Source organism: Thamnophis elegans, chromosome 7 (assembly GCF_009769535.1).
Source record: "Thamnophis elegans isolate rThaEle1 chromosome 7, rThaEle1.pri, whole genome shotgun sequence".
NCBI classification, from domain to species: Eukaryota; Metazoa; Chordata; class Lepidosauria; order Squamata; family Colubridae; genus Thamnophis; species Thamnophis elegans.
In genome coordinates, this window is record NC_045547.1 from 32,018,091 (window position 1) to 32,040,826 (window position 22,736).

A 22,736-nucleotide genomic window follows, 5' to 3' on the forward strand; every position below is an offset into this window, starting at 1 on the left:
GGCCTTATATTAGTTTTTGCTCCAAAAGATGCATCAGGGTTTATTTTCTGGTTAGGTCTTCTTTTGGGGGAAATATGGTACTGAATGCATCCATCTGGCTGACAATCTTACTGGGGCTTATTTGGGGGGTAGGGCTTATATTACAAACACCCTGAAAAATCATGCTAGGACTTATTTTCCAGTTAGGTTTTATTTTCAGGAAATACAGTGCTAAATGCATCCATCTAGCTGACAATCTTAACTGGGGCTTATTTTGGGGATAAGGTTTATATTATGAGCACCCTGAAAAATCATGCTAGGACTTATTTTCTGGTTAGGTCTTATTTTTTGAAAAACAGGGTAGAATGTCTTCCTTTTTCTTTCTCTGAATAATATATTCTGTAATCATATGACATACAGTGATCTATTCAAACTACCTACATTCATTTATTCCTAAAATATCATGCTTGGTATACTATCCCTACTCCTACAATGTGGTTTCACATTGTCCTTGATTTGTGCATTCCACATTTCTTGTTCTAACTATGTACAGGCAGTCCTCTCTTGCCAGTGATAATTGGAATTGGGGACTCCTTTGCTAAATGACACAGTCATAAGGTGCAACATCATGTGACTTATGATGGCAATTCTAGCAGTTTCAGTTGCCATTGTTAGGTAAATCCTGAGTAGTTGCAGAATCCCACAGTGTCTTTTGCAACCTCCTGTCAGCTGCCCATTGTCTTTACTTGTCAGAAGCCAGCAGTGATGGCTGAAAATGGAGATCGTGTGTCTGTGGGACACTGCAACATTATAAATGACAGCCAGTCTCCAATCACCAAGTTGTGATGACATGACCACAGGGACACTGCAATGGCCACAGGTATAAGGAACCGTCATAAGTAGAGTCTCATTCAGTGCTGTCAAAATAGCCACTGAACAAGTGGATGTTAAATGAGGACTACCTTCATAAAATGGCCAACTACTTTTTCGGGACTGGCATCATCAATGGCCAGACATGCTTGCAGTTTTCATTTGGTCACATAATCATCTCCATATCACAAACATGAAAGTTTAACTTTTCTCCATTATACTTAGAGAGTATTTTAATGTAAAGGTATCATCATTTGGCACTCAAATTTATATAAATAGTTTTTAGCAATAATTGCAGAAATGGCTTGCCTTTCTCCTGGTTAGATTTCATTCTCAACCACTATGACCAGCAATATCATCCAACATCTGCAGAATACCACATTGATGGAGGCTTCCATAAAATGTATCTCGGGGTTAACTGCAATTCTACAGAGATTTCAAAGAATTCCATAGACACGTAACTTTTTATTTTGCAGAAAACTTGCTGGCAAACAACAATGCCACAACCTTGTTATAATGCTTTTTTTAATGCCAACCTTATTAAACTCAGCTGCTTGTTTTACTTTTTATTTATATTCCAGCCAGTGACCAACAACAACCCTTGGATGCTACTTTACTTCATTTCTTTCTTACTCATCGTCAGCTTCTTCGTGCTCAACATGTTTGTAGGGGTGGTGGTGGAGAATTTCCACAAGTGTCGGCAACACCAAGAAGCTGAAGAGGCCCGGAGGCGGGAAGAAAAGCGTTTGAGGCGCCTGGAGAAGAAGCGTAGGAGTAAGGAATTACCTAAGTGGTTTTTTTGTCTGTTTGTTTGTAGGCCAAGGTTTTTGAGACAAATTTTATTTCATTATAAACCTGATGTACATGTGCATATGTTAGAACCATGTGATGGGAATTTGCTGAGATGCAGCCGAACAGATGTTATTGAGCTTTTCCTTGCTTCATCTCAAGGAAGGATTTATTTTCTGTTGGGCTCCAAAAGCCGCAGACCTTTTTACAACTTTAACAGACTTTGTCTTAGTGCATTTCCACATTAGGAACTTATTGCATAACTTAGTTCATCCAATTTTTGTTGTGTCAAGATAAGAGCAACGAGGACAGATTCTGTTCAACAATACCTGGATGATACTACACTGTGCTATGCTGTGAAGACATTCTAAAGCATGGGCATCAAACTCGATTGCATCACATGATGTATTGTGACATATTGTGATGTTTTTTGCCTTGTGAGCCAGGGTGGGCATAGCCTGCATGTAACAGATCTGGCCTGCCGCCCCAGTTTAACAGGCCTGTAAAAGCACTAATAGGGAAATGGCCTAACTTGATAATTCTTAAGTAAATGAAGCTCCTTGCTTTAAAAGGAAAGTGTGGCCTTAATTATATCTCATCCTTACCTTGATAATTCTTAAGTAAATGAAGCTCCTTGCTTTAAAAGGAAAGTGTGGCCTTAATTATATCTCATCCTTACCTCACTAACTCTTCCCTTCCTGTTTATCTTAAAGATTTGTTTGAATCAGTCTTAAAGCAGTCATTTGCAGCCCTAACCCTTTAGGGGGAAAAAAACCCCAGGGGTGTTCAAACTTGACAGCTTTAAGACTTGTGGACTTCAACTCCCAGAATTCCTCCTCTTGCTCTTCATCTTGATGATGGGCGGATGGGCGGGGGGAGGGAGCTGGAACCGGTTCTAAAAGGCACTGAAGATTTGTGAAACCTCTTCTATAGAAGAGGTTAGAACTGGCAGGAACCCACCCCTGGTTTGAATGGACCTCATTCCTGTAACAATGTGGCTCCCTTTATCTTCCCCTTCCCTTAGATTTACGCTCAGGACTAAAAGTTTCAAAGCTCTCCTCTTTTTTCCCCCCTTGCTGCTATTTACCTTCCTTTTTGTTTTCTTCCCTTCCTTTTATTATATTTCTATAATATTACTTCCTATTTTCCTTTTGTTAATGATTGTTCCTTTTTTCTTTCCATCTTTCCCTTTCTTCTACATCTTTTCTCTCAATTCTACCTCTGCAAGTGCCACTCTCTCTCACACACACACACATTCTCTCTCTCTCTCTCTCTCTCTCTTTCTCTCTCTGTGTGTGTGTGTGTGTCTGTCTGTCTGTCTGTCTCACACAAACACCCTAATCTGAACCCCCTTTTTTCTATCCTTTTTCTGATTTGCTCCCTTGCCTCCACTGAAGAAGCACAGCGCTTGCCATATTATGCCACCTACTGCCCTGTCCGTCTCCTCATCCATTCAGTCTGCACCAGCCATTACCTGGACATCTTTATCACCTTTATAATTTGCCTTAACGTTGTCACCATGTCTTTGGAGCACTACAACCAACCGGTGGTGAGTTCAAGAAACCATATTTTGGGGGGGCCTCTATGCCCTCTTTTCTTTTTCTTTATTCTACATTAAAAGAGTTCCTGCTTGTAAAACAAAAAATCAGAGATCTCAACAGGTAGTAGGAAAATTTGGTGGTGCTTCTTAGATGTGTTGCAGAGAAGTACTATCTAGAAAGCAAGTAAGTTTCTTCAAACCTGCCACATATTTATATGTGTGTGTGTTAATTCTGGCGGCGGCAGGTGGGTGTGGATGTATCTTCTTTATCCAATTCAGTAAATTATGAGATTTACACAAACACACACACACACACCTGCTGCCTCCTGCATTAACAACTGCTAATTCTTCACCTTCTGAATTTTTTATAATGTTGTTTTTATTATTTTAATCTTAAATTATTCTGATTTTAATGTTTAATTTTATTGATATTGTACGCTGCCCAGAGCTCCTCTCTGTGGGAGATGAGTGGTTAAGAAATATAAAATATAAATAAATACATTTATTTAAATCACACCCTTCTTCCCATGAATGAAAAAGATTATACTTGAATAATTGCATTTATTTAATGTTTTGGATGCAATTTCTTTATTAATAACTCCCCATCAAAACCACCAAATGTCTGCATTAGGGGGAAGTAAACAAAAGTGTGTGTGTGTGTGTGTGTGTGTGTGTGTGTGTGTGTACGTACTTCTATTTAATGCTTATATGAATAAGTTTAAAACAGCCTAAATAAATATATGAATACTTATACAAATATTGCAAGATTTATACCATTATAAAAATAAGATGCAGTTTAATATCAAATACCTTTATCTGTTAGCATTAAAAGGTTTGCATTGCAGCACATTGGGTAAGATATCTTTCTTAATTGCTACCTTTTTGTCTCACCCATCTACAAATTCAAGAAAGTTCATTATCTAGTGGGGAATTACCTGAGATACCTTTTATCTAGCATCTTTTTAAATATTCTGTTGACCTTGTATGAAATCACAAGAGCAAATGTATATTCCTGGGCCTAGCATTCATTAGTTTATTCTGCATAGTTTATTATCTCCTTCCTTATTAAATCCATCAAATTGTTAACTATGGAAGACAAATGTTTTTACCTTCCTGTCACAGCATTTCTTTAGTGGAATGCTTATAAAAAGCTTTAATTATCCAATCCTTTGGGGTGAGCTTCAATAGCTTCATACAAGTTGACTAACTTTGAAAAAATCCTCTAAATGCTATGGAGAATGAAGTTCTCAGCTTTTTCAAACACATTTTCCCTTTGGGAATGCAATATGACTCATTTCCAGATGAATATGATGAATTCTCATTCATCAATTTTTTGTGTAATTTGCATAATAAGAGATGCAATTTGCACAGAACTATATCTAATGCACTAACCATAAGCCTTCCAGATGTGTTGTCACTGAAACATTAGAATTCCGAGCCTTCTTTTCTTTTAGAACACATAATGATCTGGAAAATGATATTACTAGGTCAAATCCGGCATCTATTCTATTTTACGTTTTTCCTTCCAGTTCTTTCATATTAATGAAAAGATAAAAAATGAAATTGAGACATCCCTGAGGATTAATAGATACCATTTTGAAAAATATTTTGTCTCTTCCTCTTTAATCTCCATCATCCCCTCTTCTATTATACCTAGACATTATTTAATATTACAGTCCTATGACAGAATCTCTGGGAGTAAGATATGCTGAATTTAATGGAATAACATTGGGTGAATGGTCACCAAATTGTTTGTAAATCATTAAAATGCCAGCATAGAAAAGGGTATCTGCTCCATTAGCTGTGATAAATTGAGACTACTGCTTAATACTTTGCAATCCTTGAATCCTCTTCAAAGTTTATTCTTTCACTTAAAGAGATTAAAAAATACAGCAAACTTAAAAGCCATGTACAGCACACAGTAATTTTAACTCCAACTCTGTCCAAATATGGTATGGGGGACACACTACTGTTTTTTTGTAAAAAGAATAAAGACCAGTGAACTTTCTTGGAAATTTGCCAAAAAGGAACAATGAAGAAAGTATTGAAACAATAAAGATAATCCATGTAAGACAATTCTTGCTATGAATAGCTCAGTGTTCAAAGATTTTGGCAGCCCTGGAAGACTGCCAGGCTGCTGCTGTACCTGTTGCTGATTATTTTCCATCCATGCTGGGGAAGATGAAAAGTGGAATTCCAAACTGTCTTTCCCAACTCACCACCATTTAATTAGGTACATGTAAAGATTAGCATTAACATGATTCCATGGCAGCAGTCTTCCCCTCCTGCAGTAACAACTGGAGGAACAGTGGTGAGCCCAAACTCTTTCATGCTGTCATCTTAATTATGCTATTTCCAACAGCAGTGTATACACGTTAGGAATGGCATAATTAGGATGACAGCACTGATGAGTTCAGGTGTGTTGCTCACAGCGTGTGCAGCATTATTGCTGTCATTGCCGTGCCATCTTTATATCTGGGCAGCTCAACCATCTGAAAATAAATCAGTGGCCCCTCAAGAGCAGGCAATCTGACTAGAACCTCCCAAGATCTGAAGGCAGTCTGGTTACTCTTCATGCATCAGACCTAATGTTGATTGTCTTTTCTTTATCCTCCTTTCAAGTATAAGGTGAGACACTGTACAGATAATTCTCACCTTAAACCACAATTGAATCCAAAATTTGTTAAATGAGCTTTGTCCCATTTTACAACCTTGCTTGCCACAATTGTTAAGTGAATCGTTGTTGTTAAGAGCCAAGGTGGCACAGTGGTTAGAGTGCAGTTCGGCACTTCAAATCTCACTGGCTCGAGGTTGACTCAGCCTTCCATCCTTCTGAGGTGGGTAAAATGAGGACCCAGATTGTTGGAGGCAATAGGCTGGCTCTGTAAACTGCTTAGAGAAGGCTATAAAAGCATTATAAAGCAATATATAAGTCTAAGTGCTAGTGCTAGTGCTAGAATCACTGCACTTGCTAAGTTAGTAACCCGGTTATTAAGTGAATCTGGCTTCCCCATTGACATTGCTTGTCAGGTGGTTGCAAAAGGTGATTGTATGACCTTGGATCACAGCAACAGTCATGAGTATGAATCAGTTGCTAATCATCTGGATTTTGATCACATGATTATGGGAATACTTCAAAGGTTGCAACGGTGAAAAATGGTCACATCACTTTTTTTCAGTGCCCTTGGAACTTTGAATGGTCACTAAATGAACTGTTGTAAGTCGTAGGACTACCTGTATTGTTATTCTCATGCAACTTGCACATTACTTTCATCCAACCTTTTCAGTATTTTGAGGTTGTTAAAAACAGGATTAATTGTTTTCCTGCTCTGAGTTGGGAGAAAGGTGTCATTTGCATGAAGACAAACCAGCAATGCTGCACCCACTCTTGCTCTTTGGAGCAAGAGAATTATGAATATGTGGGATCTGCTGCAAACTGAGAATTTAATTGGAATGTAACAAGATTTTTTTTAAAAAAAGGAAATGCACTTCCATATTTTCTTTGCCAGCTACAGACCACAGCAGTCCCAGAGGTTTATGTTAGTAATATTTTCTTTTCCTCTTATTCATAGTCCCTGGAGACTGCTCTTAAGTATTGCAACTACATGTTTACTACAGTCTTTGTTTTGGAAGCAGTTTTGAAGCTTGTGGCCTTTGGACTGAGACGCTTTTTTAAAGACAGGTGAGCTGGAATTAAGATGACACTCATTCTGGGGGAATCAGATGATCAGAAATGATGCATATTGTACTTTGATTATTGTGACTATATATTATTATTCTTAAAACTAAGGGACACATTCCCAATGTCTTCTTGTAAAGAGTAATGGTGTACCAGGATTTGAAAGTCCCAACTAACACTGCTAAGTAGAAATCAGCAGACATTGTTCAGTATTTCATGGAGATGAGATAACTGAAGAGATTACCATAAACAATTCCTTTTCTTTTTTCATATTCAGGATTCTGTAATCAAAATCAGTATTACATCTTATTAAATAAGTGGTAGAAGAAAAATCAGTGTAACATTAAAAGAAAAGGGAAACATTGTAATCCATGTGATCACCAGAAAAAAGAATTCTTCAAACCTGTAACTAAAATGTTTTTACAAAGCAAAATTTAAAATTAAAGGAAATATAAACAAGGGTAAATACTACTTCATTCATTAGAAATCCCTATTGTTTTACTTTATTTGGTCAGTCTTTTTGTCTTAATAAATATTTACAATGCAATACAATAGCAGAGTTAGAATGGACCTTGGAGGTCTTCTAGTCCAACCCCCTGCCTAGGCAGGAAACCCTAATTTAATGTTCACAAAGTTTCTGTCCAGTCAATATATTCAGTTTTACAGTAGACTAATCGGATCTAGATCAGTGTTTCTCAACCTTGGCAACTTGAAGATGTCTGGACTTCAACTCCCAGAATTCCCCAGCCAGCGAATGCTGGCTGGGGAATTCTGGGAGTTGAAGTCCGGACATCTTCAAGTTGTCAAGGTTGAGAAACACTGATCTAGGGGATGCGATGGCTCAGTGGCTAAGACGTGAGCTTATCAATCAGAAAGGTCGGCAGTTCAGTGGTTTGAATCCCTAGTGCTGTGTAATGGCGTGAGCTCCCATTACTAGTCCCAGCTTCTGCCAATCTAGCAGTTCAAAAGCATGTAAAAATGCAAGTAGAAAAATAGGGGCCACCTTTGGTGGGAAGGTAACAGCGTTCCGTGCACCTTCGGCATTTTGCCATGCCAGCCACATGACCACGGAGACATCTTTGGAGAGCGCTGGCTCTTTGACTTTGAAACAGAGATGAGCACCACTCCCTAGAGTCGGGGATGACTAGCACATATGTGGAACCTTTACCTTTACCTTTACTTAATCAGATCTAGGTCAGTATGAAGTATCACCATATATTAATAAAAAACACACCCATAAAGATTAACTTCCTCAAAATATATTGGGCACCAAAATAAAGGATATCAATTAAACTATTTAAGGATATTAAATTAAACTAATAAACAAATATATGTATATTTATTTCAATTTTGAAAATTGGCTTACTCGATTGATGCAATATTCTAAATAACCTAGTTTAGTTTTTTTGAGGAAAAAATAAATAAATAACTGGATTCCAACTTTCATTGAGGAAGAAAAGGTGCCTTATTTCTTCAATTTCTTAAAGGTGGAACCAGCTGGATCTAGCTATTGTTCTGCTGTCAGTCATGGGAATTACTCTGGAGGAGATTGAAATCAATGCTGCCCTTCCAATCAATCCCACCATCATCCGCATCATGAGAGTGCTTCGTATTGCCCGAGGTAAGAGGAGGAGCTGGAAAGAATAACCTGACTTATAGCTATGTTTTGGGGAACAATCCATCAGTACAAAGATAGCAATGGGACCCTGATGTTTATGTCATTAGTTAGTATCTGCCTGGCTGGTTTGGTCTGGTAGGGTTAGTGTGCATGAGCTCCATCAATTAAACAACACCATTTTTCGGGACCCCGGAAGTTTGCCTTTTCTGTAACGATACCTACCCTCTGAAATGAAGTTTCACTGAACTCCAAAAGGCCTCTACCCCATTGGTATTTCACAGGGCGTTGAAGACATGGTTCTTTACCCAGGCCTTTGATGAGGATGACTGACACCCACAGTCTTTCTTTCTTTTCCTGTTCCTATCTGAGTTTGGGTTTTTGTTTTTGTTTTGTCTGAAACCTTTCTTTCTTTTGTTTTGTTTTGTTTCTTGCTTTTAAATGTTTTTAACAATTTCTAAACCAACCAGAGTTGTTGGCTGTTATTTCCTGTATTGAAAGAAAAATTGTGCAGACAGTCATCCAGCTTGTTTATATAATGTGACTAGATTCATACTTGTTAAGGTGATAAATTGAGTTAAATTGCTGAATAAATAATTCACGTTAGGCCTTCACACAATGGCACTGTTCAACAATATAATGAGAAAATAACTAGGTTACCATAACCAAATCAGGAGGCCCTTCGGTCACTCATGTCTTAGTCACCCCACTTGCAATGCTTTCTATTGGGGTTGAAGACCACTTAGAAGTTTCTACTCATCCAGAAGTATGTAAGCAGTGATGGACATACCTTGATATGCTTGTGTGACAATTCTGTTCTGACAGCTGTACTGGCTACTTCAATTTATGTTGCTGGTTATGACCCATAAAGCTTTACATTGCCTAGGACTAGCTGTTTGAGGAACTGTCCATCTCCCACGGTATCTGCCTAGCCAATATGAACTGATAGGGTTTGTGTTCAGTCAAATGTGCTTCAGGTCACTTCAATAGCATTATCTTTTGGGAGCCAGGAAGGTGCCTTCTCTGTCATGGCTTCTGCCCTCTGGATTGAAATCCTCCTACAGTTTGGCTGGCTCCCACCCTAATAGCATTGCCTAGAATCTTGGAGGCCTGTCTCTTTTCCCAAGCCTTGGACTAAGATGGCTGGATTCCTTTGTGAGTCGTATTGTTGACTGGATTTGCCATTGTGTGTTTTATCTAGTTTTACTTTGTTACATTGTGAGCCAACCAGAGTTATTTGGAATTGGGTGACATCTAAGTTGAATAAATTCAGTTCTATTCAACCTCATTTTTATATTATTTATGTATATCTATTGAGCAATAGTTTACATGAAGAGAAAAGGAGCTAAACAAAGTATAGTTAGTTAGTTTGTTTGTTTATTCAGTCAGTCAGTTTCTATAGCTGCCCATCTTAGTCAATGATCCTGGGTGACATAATTCAAAAAATATATTACAATAAAGACACTATAAAATTGTAAACCAATAAAATAATAATAATTATACATAGCAGATGAGATACTCAAAGAGTTATCAATACAGCCAGCAAATGGGGCCCTTGACACACCCTGCACCCATTTAGTTCTTAAAACATGACTCCCTATACAGAGTGAGAACAATTTCTAATTACCAGCTAGCTGATAATCTGAAACAAAAAGGTAATTTTAGATTCAAATTCTAATTAGCTCTAACATAATGGTGTACATTTCACATTGACCACAGATATTTATACATGTTCATGTCTACATTCAGTAGAAGACAGTGGTGGGTTTCAAAAAATTTTAAAACCTCTTCTGTAGGTGTGGCCTGCTTTATGGGAGTGGCTTGCCCGCCATGTGACTGCGTAGGAGTGGCTTGCCAACCATGTGACTGAGTGGGAGTGGATTGGCAGCCATGTGACTGGGTGGGCATGGCCAACTTGTAAAACATTCTTGCTTAGCAACCAAAATGTTGGCTCAGAAACTCTGGCATTCGAAGCACGCTAGTCTTAAAGCTGTCAAGTTACAAGACCCTTGCACCCCTAACCCTTTAGAAAAAAAAAACCCTAGGGGTGTTCAAACTTGACTGCTTTAAGACTTGTGGACTTCAATTCAAAGAATTCCTCCTCTCGCTCTTCATCTTGATGATGTGTGGATGAGCGGGGGGAGGGAGCTGGAACCGGTTCTAAACGGCACTGTAGATTTGTGGAACCACTTCTATAGAAGAGGTTAGAACTGGCAGGAACCCACCCCTGGTAGAAGATATCCCAACTACAAAATTAATCTATGATCTACTGCTCCAGAGATAAAAACAAAGCAGCATTTGTTTCCCCAGCAATAAGTTACCACTTGCCTTGCTTTCTCGTGATAGTTTTGAAGCTTTTGAAGATGGCAACTGGGATGAGAGCTTTATTGGATACAGTAGTGCAAGCACTGCCACAGGTAAGAAAAGCTATTTTTAAGTATAAGAGTGCTATAAGAGTGCTTAAATTGTAAAGTTGAAAAATATAAAATACTTAGATCAGTAATTTCTAAGGCTACCCAACTCTCTTATCCTGTTATTCCTGTTCCCCAGAAGTGGGGAAAACAATTGTGTACTACATATTACTAAATGAACTGAGTTAATTTGCAGCTATTGGACTAATAAATGGATTAAAATAGACTGTGCTGCACCTCTTATGCAATCCCTCACACCCTTCCCACTTATACCACATCTGTCGCACATCCAACTTGTGCTGCATCTGTTTCACATGCCCATGTACCTCTACAACTGGCACCACACCTCTCAGACATCCCCTCTCTCCCTTACACACCCTCCCTGATCTCCATCTCACCTGTCACGTAACCCCTGGCACCCTCTTCAGCTTCCGTTGTGTCTGTTGTGCACCATCTGGTTTCTTCCCCCACCCAGCAGCCGCCACTTATCTGCCTGTCAGTGGGACATGCAACTTCCTTCCAGCTTCCCACTGACTTTGGTTAAGCAATCCAATCACACTTTATGATCTCATCACAGTGACAGAAATTCCAAACCCGGTTGCTGTCATAGGTCAAGGACTACCTTTCATAGCTTACAAAGCCCTGCCTTATTCTAGTACCACACCCCTTGAAACAGAGGCCTTTGAACTAGTAACAGATTCTTTAAAATTTTATGTAAGTAGAAATGCAGCTGATCCAGCATGCCCACCACTTACAAAATCAGTACAAGAAGTCCTTGCTTAGAAACTGCTTCATTTAATAATGGCCCAGTTATCATGGTAATAAAAAGTAACTTTACGATTTATCCTCACATTTTCTACCTCCACAAGTTTGGAAAGCAAAAGAAAATTTGAAGTAGGATTTTAAGGGTTGTTGCAGTTTCACTTAGCAACCACTTAATCGAATGATCTAATTGCCAGTCCCAGTTGTCGCTAAACAAGAACTACCTGCATGGTGATTCAACTAAGCAAATATGCATTAGTTTCAGTCTCTTTCATTCTACAATTCAGGATAAGAAACTCTATTTAAGTAATTAGCATTTGTTCCCTAGATTCTTTGATCCATTTAGGCCCCATTGAACAGTGTTTTTACAGCATTAACTCTGCTGCTATTTTCCTTATTCTGATTCTCTTTTTCTCTCTTGGATTGGGTGTTCTTTTCACTAAGAGTCCATGGATTTTGTTCTCAAAGTAAATCCTAACAAAAAATAATAATAGCCTTTAGTTTTGTGTCATATATTTAAAATTCTCAGAATTTGATGAGCACATGCCAGGGAATAGTTGCTGAGGACATCATTTTCTCCCCAGAAGCTTTGCCAATGCTTGCATCCACTATATGAATTTCAATCTTACTTAGATAATGAAGTTATTTTAATTCCTCTACCAGATGAGGCAAGCTATTAATATTAACTAATGTTGTATTTAAGAAAATCAGTTTGGTATAGTGGGGGTAGCACCAAGCTAGAAACTGGGAGACCATGAGTTCTAGTTCTGCCTTAGGTATAAATCCAACTAGATGAAGTTGGGCCATCACTTTCTTTAGCCCTAAGAAAGAGACAATGACAAACCACTGCCAAAATCTATCCAAGAAAATTGCAGGAACTTTCCAGCAATTGTGACAGTCAACACTAATTCAAAGGAACCAGAAAAATGCTGCATTACCTAAAAGGAAGAGAACCTTGAATTTAAGATAATAATCATAAAAGAAAGAATACACAGAAAAGCAGACAGATTTATAAATGCAGACAGAAATTCTGAGCAACGTTTGTTTGCTTCACTTTGTCAAACTAGAGTGCCATCTCCAGCTAAAATCGGTTTTAGAGATTCCTTCTCCTTATAAATAAGCACAGGTAACTGGCTAGGTAAGGAAAGGAAAGAAAAACCAGCCATTTTAAGGGTTAGAAATGATGCATTTGCCAAATAAGCAGCTGTTCTAAGGCAAAGGTGATGTTTCATTTACTCTTGTCCCAAAGAAAGGAGCTTGTTTGTGAACTTGTCAGATAATGTACCTCCATGTGCATGAGAGAAAATAGAACGGTAGTCAACATAAAGTCCTTGTATGGTCTTACTACTTGTCTGCATTACATTGACACACAGTTTATGCTTTTCTAGCCAGACACATTTGGGATATGTTGGGACTTTCTCCCAAGGAGCAGAAGTTCTACCCCATGTGAAAGGCACGAAATAGGTGAAACCTGGTCTAATACAGGGCACTTGTAGACTTGGCCTATGAGAGTCTAAATGGTCACAAAGTCACTCTTTTTTCATGATGAAAATAGGGACTGCCACACAATTTACAAGTGAGAGAATTGTGGTATACTATTCCCTATTTCAGAATTGTCAATGTTTAAAAAAGAATTCTTTTTGATGAAATTACTGCCTTTTTATAGAGAATTATTTGCCCACCATCATTTTAAAAATTATCTTTGAATGATACCAAACTATAACAATACATAAAGATTGCCATTCCCCAAATGTCTCTGTGAAGGACTCCATAGATATGTTGGCTACCTATGATCACATTGCTCATAAAATCACACAATGTTTATTCCACTGTAATGTTGTAATAATTTCACATGGCAGATAATATACATGTAGCCTATATTCCCAAATTTAATGTGTTCTAGATGTTATGGGATTACAAGTCCCAAAAGTTGCACTGGCCATGCTTGTTGAATTACTGATAGTTACAGTTCCACTAGTTCATGAGGGTATCAGGTTGGAAATGATTATCTGTCCCTTTTTTTCCAGGAAGACTTTTAAAAGTGACTTCAGTGTTGTTAAGGGCGGTGGGAGTAGAAATGTATGATTCCTTTTATTGTATGCTACCCAGAGTTGCTGTAGAATTGGATGACCTTGCAAATTTCTAAAAGGGAGGGAAGGACATTGTTCTGAGTAATGCATAAAATTGCATTGCCAAAGAACTGAACTGTGATATTAGAAATAGCAATAGATTCTCCAAAAACTTTGTATTATCTTAAAAACAACTAGAGGAGCTGGTTTGCAACCATTGTGTTGAAGACAGGGATTAACTATTTTCTGCCTTATTTTATTACCTGATAAAAAGCATTCACATATCACACAAGACACAACTGCTGTTAGATATGGATTAGAAGATATGCAGATACCTAGAACTATTATACCTGGATATTTAGAATATGCAGATTCAGTGGCCAATACTGTAGCAGTTACTGTATAGAGAATAGATATTTCCATTTCTGTTGTAGAAATAAAGGAAGGAGACATAGAAAGGCTTAAACAGATTTTTCTCAGGGACTGCAATTTCAATTCTAATTGTTTCCAATCTTCTTATATATTGTAGGAAGTTAAAACCCGCTCCTCTCCTAGAAAATGAAATATTTTAGGAAATATTAAAAGGCTGAAGATTTCCTCTAAAAGGGAGGAAGAAACAGCTGTCCCCCACTTTTGTCAATGGGCCATTAAGGTCTGAGCAAGTCTATTCTACATAACAAAGATCTACCCCCTTCAGGCAGATCCATCTAGCAAACAGAAACTCACCATAAGTTACCTGGGAAAATTACATCAGCCAGCAAGGCAAACAAGCTTGGGTCTCAGAACAGCCTAAAAAGTTAGCTAAAACCCTGTCCCCGTTCCCTGGGAGTCTGACAACCAATCAGAATGCATTTCTTACACAGGAATAGGAAGCTCTGGGGTGGGACCCAGAGAGGGCATAAAATCAGGGATTCTCAGCATCTCTGCCCTTTTCTGCTCAGGAGCTCAAGCCATGTGATCCTGTTCAGGAACTCAAACCATGTGATCCTGTCCACCATTTAAACCATCTTTCCAAGTAACCTCCATGTTTCCAGTGTCTTTTTCCCCACTTGGAACCGAATCCAGAAAGACATTTATTCCAACAATACCATGTTTATTTTGATTGTCAACTACTAATACTATTTTCTCAGCAAAATTCAGTTGGCATTTTATATAGTGTTAGCAATCTTATGCATATTATAGGTGTGCCATTGAAAATAAATCTACAGCAGAACTTAGCTTATTAAATCACGATATAATTTCAGTATGTGTGTATCACTTTCTTTTTTTTAAGCCACAACCAGTTGTTTTATACTTTCCAGAAATCTTAGGCAGGATATGTCATATTTTACTCTTTAGACTAGTAATGTTAGGGCATTGATTATACTTTACATTATTCTATTTTTGGTATTCTATGGATCCAGAAAATGTAATTTAAATGTTACTAAAAATTAACTTAATAAAAATACAAAACTATTACAATGTGACCAACATCCAGTATCAGAGCAATTATCAGAAGGTTGGAATTTCAGAGACCATAAAATATTCTGCATCCACCTCCTGGGAATAAATACAGCATTTACAATCCTTGACCTCCCATTCCTGGGCTCCAGGGAAATCTCAAGGCTACTTTTTTTCCGTAATTGGATAAAAACCATTGAAAAACTCTCATTATCAGCGTGTGAAAATGTGTTTTCTAATGCATGCATCAGCAATTACTCCAAGAACTCTAAAAAGCACAGTGCCTTCTTACTTCTTCCTAAAGCATTTAATAAAATTACATTATAGAAGCTGCAAAGATGAAGCCATAGTTAAGGCTGCGCTTTGAGTTTTACTCAAGGCAGCAAAAATGTTCTACATTTAAGTGACTAGGCTGAATTTTCCAGTTTTGTATATTGACTCTGCAGGGGACAATCAAATTATCCATAACATTATGCTTCCCTGCAATTTAGAACAAAGCATTTCAGAATTGCATCTCTCTTCCCATCTACCCTCTAACCCCATTGGTTTTATGTCTGTTTGGCACATGTTTCCATGTGAAAATAACCGCTTAGAGAGGGCTGAAAGCCCTATGAAGCGGTATATAAGTCTAATTGCTATTGCTATTGCTAAAATGTGTAACCACATGATGCTCAGCCTGTCAACCACAATACCGAGCAGACAGGTACGTGTGATGGGCTTCTGAAAACTGCATGTTATTCATTCTGGGAAACTGTTTTATAAGAAGCTACCAAGGAAGCCCGCCTTTCAGAATAATACTATATTATCCACACATGAAGAGTTCAATTAGCTATTTATTGCTCAAGACTATACACAGAGATCTTCTCTGACTGACAGTTTGAACCTGGATAAAATTAAATAATGTTCAATGGCAATAGGGGGAAGGGGGGCAGGAATCAGACTTCATCCTCTTGTGTCCACATAGGTATTCCAGACTAATTGTCTCTTTGACTCCTCTTCCTGGTTCATCCAATCTCTCCAACATCGATCAAGATAGATCAAAAATTAAATTTGACTTAACTTCATAGGAATTTTTATTTACTTATTTTTTCCTGATCATATTAAAATTTCTAATTTGGTAACAACTTCTGATGGACTTTCACCCAAACCTTTTGTGCTGTGTGCACCTCTAGAACTGCATGTTGCATGTCAAACATAAATTTCAAGATTGTACTAATGTTTTTTCCCAACTTCATTTAAGCGTACTTTGAATTGCCCAATTATATTGTCTGATCCTGGTAAACATTTGGACTGCCAATTGTGCTAATTCATGTGTTCAGTCTCTTCTTCTTCTTCTTCTTCTTCTTCTTCTTCTTCTTCTTCTTCTTCTTCTTCTTCTTCTTCTTCTTCTTTTACAAACTACGGTCTTTTTTTTCCCCTTGTGGATCCTATGAATTATTTGACATTAATTTGATTTACTTACAGGTTGGTAATCTTGGACTTCTCTTCATGCTCCTTTTTTTCATCTACGCTGCTCTAGGAGTGGAGCTTTTTGGCAAACTTGGTAAGTTTTCCAGCATTTCTACAAAGAGAGAGTAATTACCAAAATAATATGCTAACTTGGAAATAATTCCTATGATTTAAATAGAAATCTAACGCACCTTGAGGACAGTAATTAGATAACTTACATACATGCATGCCTGCTTGTTCTATTGTCTTGGTGATTGTTTACTGGTAATGTCAAGGGCTGCGCTCTTCTTTTTTGTATATTTTTAAACTAGATTCTGAGTGGACAGTCATTCATGTCAAACAATCTTCAATTAAAGGCCTGCCATTTGTAATTTACAATTCATGGCTGCCATAAAGAGAAAACTCCAATAATGTTTCACTTTAGCTGAATGATCTGAGAATATTTCTGATTGTTTTCATCTTATTAAGAAATTTAGCCTATCGTGGATTCCTCTTGCATATTGCCCACCGTTAGTCTAAGTGTTTTCAGGGGTGGTCTTCAAAAATTTCAACAACAATGCCTGGTTACTGGATGGGCATGGCTATGGTGGGTGTGGCCTAGTCGGCCTCCTGCATCTTGGCAGGGGGGGTTGTTTTCGCCTTCCCCAGGCTCCAGAGGCTTTCCTCAAGCCTCTGGCAGGGCAAAAATTGCTTCCGAGAGGCCCATTCCTCCCCCCCAAGCCTGCACACAGGCCCTGTACTTACCTCACATCCAAAACAGGCCATGTGGAGACTCCTGGGAGGGGTGGGGTGGGGTGGGCACGGCCATCCAGGGGTGAGATTTGGAGATTCTCCTAACCAGCCATAACGTTAGCTACGGATTCTCATGAACCCGGAAGAACCTGTAGCAGCCCACTCCTGAGCGTTTCCATTGATACTGTGCAAAGTAGATAATTATTTAATGTTTTCAGGCAATTCATGTTTTTCTTCCAACATCTTCAGAGAGAAATAATTTTATTTTCTTAATCTTGAAGGCATTTCTAATATTGAAAAAGAATAGAATTTCTGTTGCCACTTTTTTATCATTGGAAGGGACCCTTCATCTGTATGTTTTTCTTTATAACATCTACTTTCATTGTGTCTTTGTTTTGTTTTAACATGGGAGATTATTAAGGAGAATTATTTTAAGAAAAATTCATCTTTTTGTCCTTTAAGCTTAGTTTCTTTTAAAACAGCTAAATGATAATAATAACCAAGGAACAAGGTTTTACCCCATCAAATCCCATTTTATAACCTACTTTTCAGAAATCCAGGGCTAAACCTATATAGTTGTAATAACTTTAATTCATCACTTTATAACCCATTTGCCTTTGGTGATAATGACCAGATTTTACAGCAATTGAAATAAACATGTATGAAATGAATTTAAGTACCATATTGGACTAGATTGCCTCATTATTTCCCTCTTTACGTTGAATTGCTTCTGTCTTCACTCTGTTCTCAATCACATTTTGGCTTGTGCACTGAGAAAGCAACAGAAATAGTTATTTACTCTTTGAGTACTTCAGACCCAGGAGTTACAAAATTTCCATATTTGATTCTGGATGGCGTGACATTACCCCATTCAGACTTGGCTTGCAATCTGGGGGCTCCTGCTTGATGAGCAGGTGGCAGCTGTGGCCAAGGCTGTATTTACACAACTGCACCTTATCTGCCAGTTGCACTCATTATTGGATCAGGTGGCCCTACTCATGGTCACTCACACCTTGGTCACCTCCCAGTTGGCCTATTGCAATACATTCTACATGGAGCTGCTCTTGAAAATCATCTGGAAGCTTCAGTGGGTCCAGAATATAGCAATGCAGAGAGTTATGGACACATCCCATTATGCCAATGTAGACCATATTCTACAGGCCTAATTGATTTCCAATAGGCTTCTGGTATGCTTCAAGGTGCTGGTTATCACTTTAAAACCCCACACGGTATAGGACCAGGTTCTTTGAGGGACTGGCTTCTACCAAGAACATCTGTCTGCCCCACATTCTCCACAGTGAGGACCTGCCTCAGGTTCCATCTTTTAGATCTTATCATCTTATGGAATCTAGAAGGCATGGCTTTTCTGTGGTTGCTCCTGTTCTGGAAACTATCTCTCTCCCCTCCTTCCTCTGACATATAACAGTTTAGTTTCTTTTAAAACAGCTAAATGATAATAATAACCAAGGAACAAGGTTTTACCCCATCAAATCCCATTTTATAACCTACTTTTCCTTTAGGAAAGCCATTAAGACCTGTCTCTTCTGCTAGACATTAGGAGCTTATTGAGAGTCCCCCCTTTTGGTTATTCTGTTATGTGTAAATTTTATTTATATGTTATATCGGGTTATTGTTATATGGTGGATTTTTTCTTTATTATTTTTTATGCTGGGCATTGCCCAAAATCACATTATTAGACAGCCTTATAAATCTTGAAATAAATTACAATTTGAATGGAATTTCAGTCACTTATTTTAGCCACTCTTCCTACTTTTAACAATGTATTTGTTGATTACACATCATGCTAATTCATTTCAAAGAAACATATTTTTAATAAGTGTAATCTAAAAGCAACAGAGAAATAAGTTTTGGAGAAAGAGAAGGAGGTTATAAGGCAAATATGTGAAAAATAAGAAACATTATTATTATTTGAAACCAGCTTGGTATGCATTATACAACACATTTGCATTTTGCGAAAATATAAGGGTATCTCCTCATCCCGGTTCTTTTAGAGATATTCGTATTTTGATTAGATCATTCTTCTATCTAGGTTTGCATATACTGTAAAGACAAGATTAAAATTTATAAACTGCCTTTTCAAATCTTAAATTTCAGCTTCATGTCTATTTTTTCACGTATAAAACCCCTTCTTTCCAGTATGCAATGATGAGCACCCATGTGAAGGAATGAGTCGCCATGCCACCTTTGAGAATTTTGGAATGGCCTTCCTCACACTTTTCCAGGTTTCCACTGGTGACAACTGGAATGGCATTATGAAGGTAATTGGGGCCATTTCTGGAGACATGTTTTGTGCTGTCATGAATAGTGTCCTGAAATGGAAACAAAAGGAAAGTTGCCAGGGTCCTACGGTGAGCTTAAAGCATGCTGTGTATACTGTGATTTCTACATTGCAAGTATCCAATCAATGACTGCAAATGCCTGGCATTACAAAAAAATGTTAGAATGTTATTGATAATGATAGACAGAACCGGGCATGATACATCTATCCTATCATTTGGGGGATGGGATGATTTTTTTTTTTTTTTTTTTTTTGCAATATTTTAGAGCTTGTGTGGAGTGTGAATTCTTGAATAGGCAAGAGAGAAGGGAAGGGATAGTATAGTACTAAGACACTACAGTACATAAGCAAACTGTCATTCCTGAAGCATCATATAAGAGCTATGGCAATACAAATCTGTTTATGGCTCCATTAAAGCTAAAGAATATTGAGTCTGGGAAATCATTGGAGGAAGTACATAACACACAAAGTGCCTCTGTGAATCTATTCCTAAAGGCCATAAAAACAGCCTCAGCTGCTTTTCGATTTGGAGCAGTTGCTTGGAGCCCCTAGAGAACTTCTGGGCATGCATGTGCTTCCTCAGAAGACACTTCCACTGGGATAGCTACAGTCAACCATCTCGTAAAACAAGGTTTAAAATATAACATTTGGGTAGCAAATGGATTTTGAGTACTGTAGTAATACAAAATTAGACCAACTCGTTGGATGAAATGTGATTTGGCTAAGACAACCCTCATAAATTCTCTGTTACATACAGCTATTCACTCATATTATCTTGCTCAGTAGGATCACTATCCCATATCTGTCCTAATTTGTATCCAGTGCAGGAAAGTATCGAATTCACATAAGTAGGCTCTTCAAAGTGACATGTTGGCATAGACTCCAGTCACTAAAATATTCATGTTTCATATTAAATACTCAGTACTATGAAATATATATCTCAAAGTGCAAAATGCTCTGTCTCAATAGAATATTGGGACATGGGACAAGGATAAATATGCCATTGCTGCATTATTTTCTATTCATGTGCTAAGATAAAAAGGGATATTATTTTGTAGTTAATTAGGACTTTCCTATGTGTCAGATTTCTTGTTGATCCAGAAAGTGATAGAATTAATGAAATAGAGGTTGGAGTGAGAAAATTCTGTTTCCAGAAATATCATACATCAGATCCATCATACATCTTGAGCTTTGTTTAAATATTTTGATTGAGAAAGCAGCTAAATTTTGTCTTCATTTTTTAAAAATAACGTTTCCCTTTTCTCTGTGTTTTGTGCTCATGTATTTGTGTTGTATGGGGAATTGTTTGGTTTTCTTTCTTTTTGTTTTTCACTTTTTTGGCCTAACTTAATTCCTCAAGGATACACTACGTGACTGCACTCATGATGATCGGAGCTGCCTGAGCAACCTACAGTTCATCTCTCCACTCTACTTTGTTAGCTTCGTGCTCACAGCCCAATTTGTCCTCATCAATGTTGTAGTAGCTGTCCTTATGAAGCACCTAGATGACAGCAACAAGGAAGCACAGGAGGATGCAGAAATGGATGCTGAGATTGAGCTTGAGATGGCACATGGATTGTGCCCTCATAGCATGAGCTCACTGAATCCTGGACAAGATGGAGGAGGTGGGAGAAAGGAGTCTGAAGGACATCTATGCATGACATGTTACTCTCCAGCACAGGTAGGCGGAGCATTTTTCCTTGCTGCTAGCAAGTTTTTGGCACATTAATTTGGGAGAACAAAGCTAGTTTAGAAGAATGTAAAGAGTTATGATGGAAAAAATGGATATTTAAGCAACCTGTGATTGGCAAAAATTCAGTTCTAGGCTAAGAGTTCTGGTATACTGAAAAATGCTCATGAAGTCAGAACTTAGAACACCAATTAGTGCTGAATAGAATGAAATCTGGATTTTGCAAAAAGTTGGAAAATAAAATTTAAAAAGATACCATGAGGCAGGCCTAAGGTACAATAGTGGAGATACAGTAGGAAAACACAAAATTATTTAAGTAACTTGAGGAACACCTGTGAGGTTCTTTAGCAAATTTCAGTAGTGCTTCTCTGCCCAATATCCATTGACCCCTTCATTTTACATCATTGTGTAGGGCTATATTCTGCCTCATTTACTCATATTCTGTAGGACTGTACTCAGATGTGACTATTTGCCACAGAATTAACCAGCATGAGTGAAAGTGGCAGAAGATAACTACATTATGCAAAAGAACACTAAAACAAGCAAAAACATGGAGTTCTTAAAATAATGTCTCCCATCCTCCCCCTTTCTTGTCCCCTAGGAGAACTTATGGCTGGACAGTGTGTCTTTAATAATTAAAGACTCCTTCGACGGGGAGTTAATGATCATCGATAACCTATCGGGCTCCGTCTTCCATCATTACTCCTCGCCGGCCATGTGCGAGAAGTGTAACCATGACAAGCAAGAGGTAACCTGCGTGCGAGGATACGGGAGGGGACATCCCATACTTTTCAGAACACACACATGCACACTAAGGACAAGGTCTTCTTGGGATTGCCTCCTGATTATAGATAACTTTGATATACATTTTGCTATTAACATGCTTTCCTGAAGGCATCTAGTTCAAAGGAGGAAAGGCATGTTTGTATTAGCCAAAGGCTGAATGGAAAGACAGCTAGATTGACAAGGATATATGAAAAAAAAAACCTCCACCTTTTATCATTATGAAAGATGAGATACAGTATTAGCTCTGTAGAGAATACAGCATTCTGTTTTGCATATTGTAGAGTGATTTGTGAAAGGAACACGGTGCATTGTTTCATGGTTTTCAAGGTTTGGAGAATATTTTTAAATGATATGCTTAGTTTTAAGTGGAACTCTGTTTTTTGGTATCTAAGAAGTACTCTAAAGTAGTCTAGTTCAAGGTAAAATCACTTTAAGTTTTTTAAAATGCTGGCTACCATTTTATTTTGTCTTAGTTTTGAACCTTTGGCTCCTTTTTTAATTAAATTGTGCTAGTGGAAGGCAGAGGAAATGGAAGTAAAGAGATTTCCTGTTGAGTGATGGTTGTAAGGAACTATAGCTTAGGTAGTCTGAATCAAACATTTTTGCATATCTTAGCTAATAGAATT

At 37.9% G+C, this 22,736-nt stretch overlaps 1 protein-coding gene across 1 annotated transcript in view; it reads left to right on the forward strand.

The window, feature by feature from the left end:
- Positions 1–22,736, forward strand: part of CACNA1I (calcium voltage-gated channel subunit alpha1 I) — a 176,897-nt gene that overhangs the window by 140,473 nt on the left and 13,688 nt on the right. Inside the window, exons 23-31 of the mRNA XM_032221147.1 lie at positions 1,431–1,623; positions 3,036–3,187; positions 6,751–6,860; positions 8,345–8,478; positions 10,819–10,889; positions 16,619–16,697; positions 19,493–19,614; positions 20,995–21,315; positions 21,926–22,072. Of these exons, the coding sequence (XP_032077038.1) occupies positions 1,431–1,623; positions 3,036–3,187; positions 6,751–6,860; positions 8,345–8,478; positions 10,819–10,889; positions 16,619–16,697; positions 19,493–19,614; positions 20,995–21,315; positions 21,926–22,072 (1,329 nt within the window). The remainder of the gene's footprint in view (positions 1–1,430; positions 1,624–3,035; positions 3,188–6,750; positions 6,861–8,344; positions 8,479–10,818; positions 10,890–16,618; positions 16,698–19,492; positions 19,615–20,994; positions 21,316–21,925; positions 22,073–22,736) is intronic.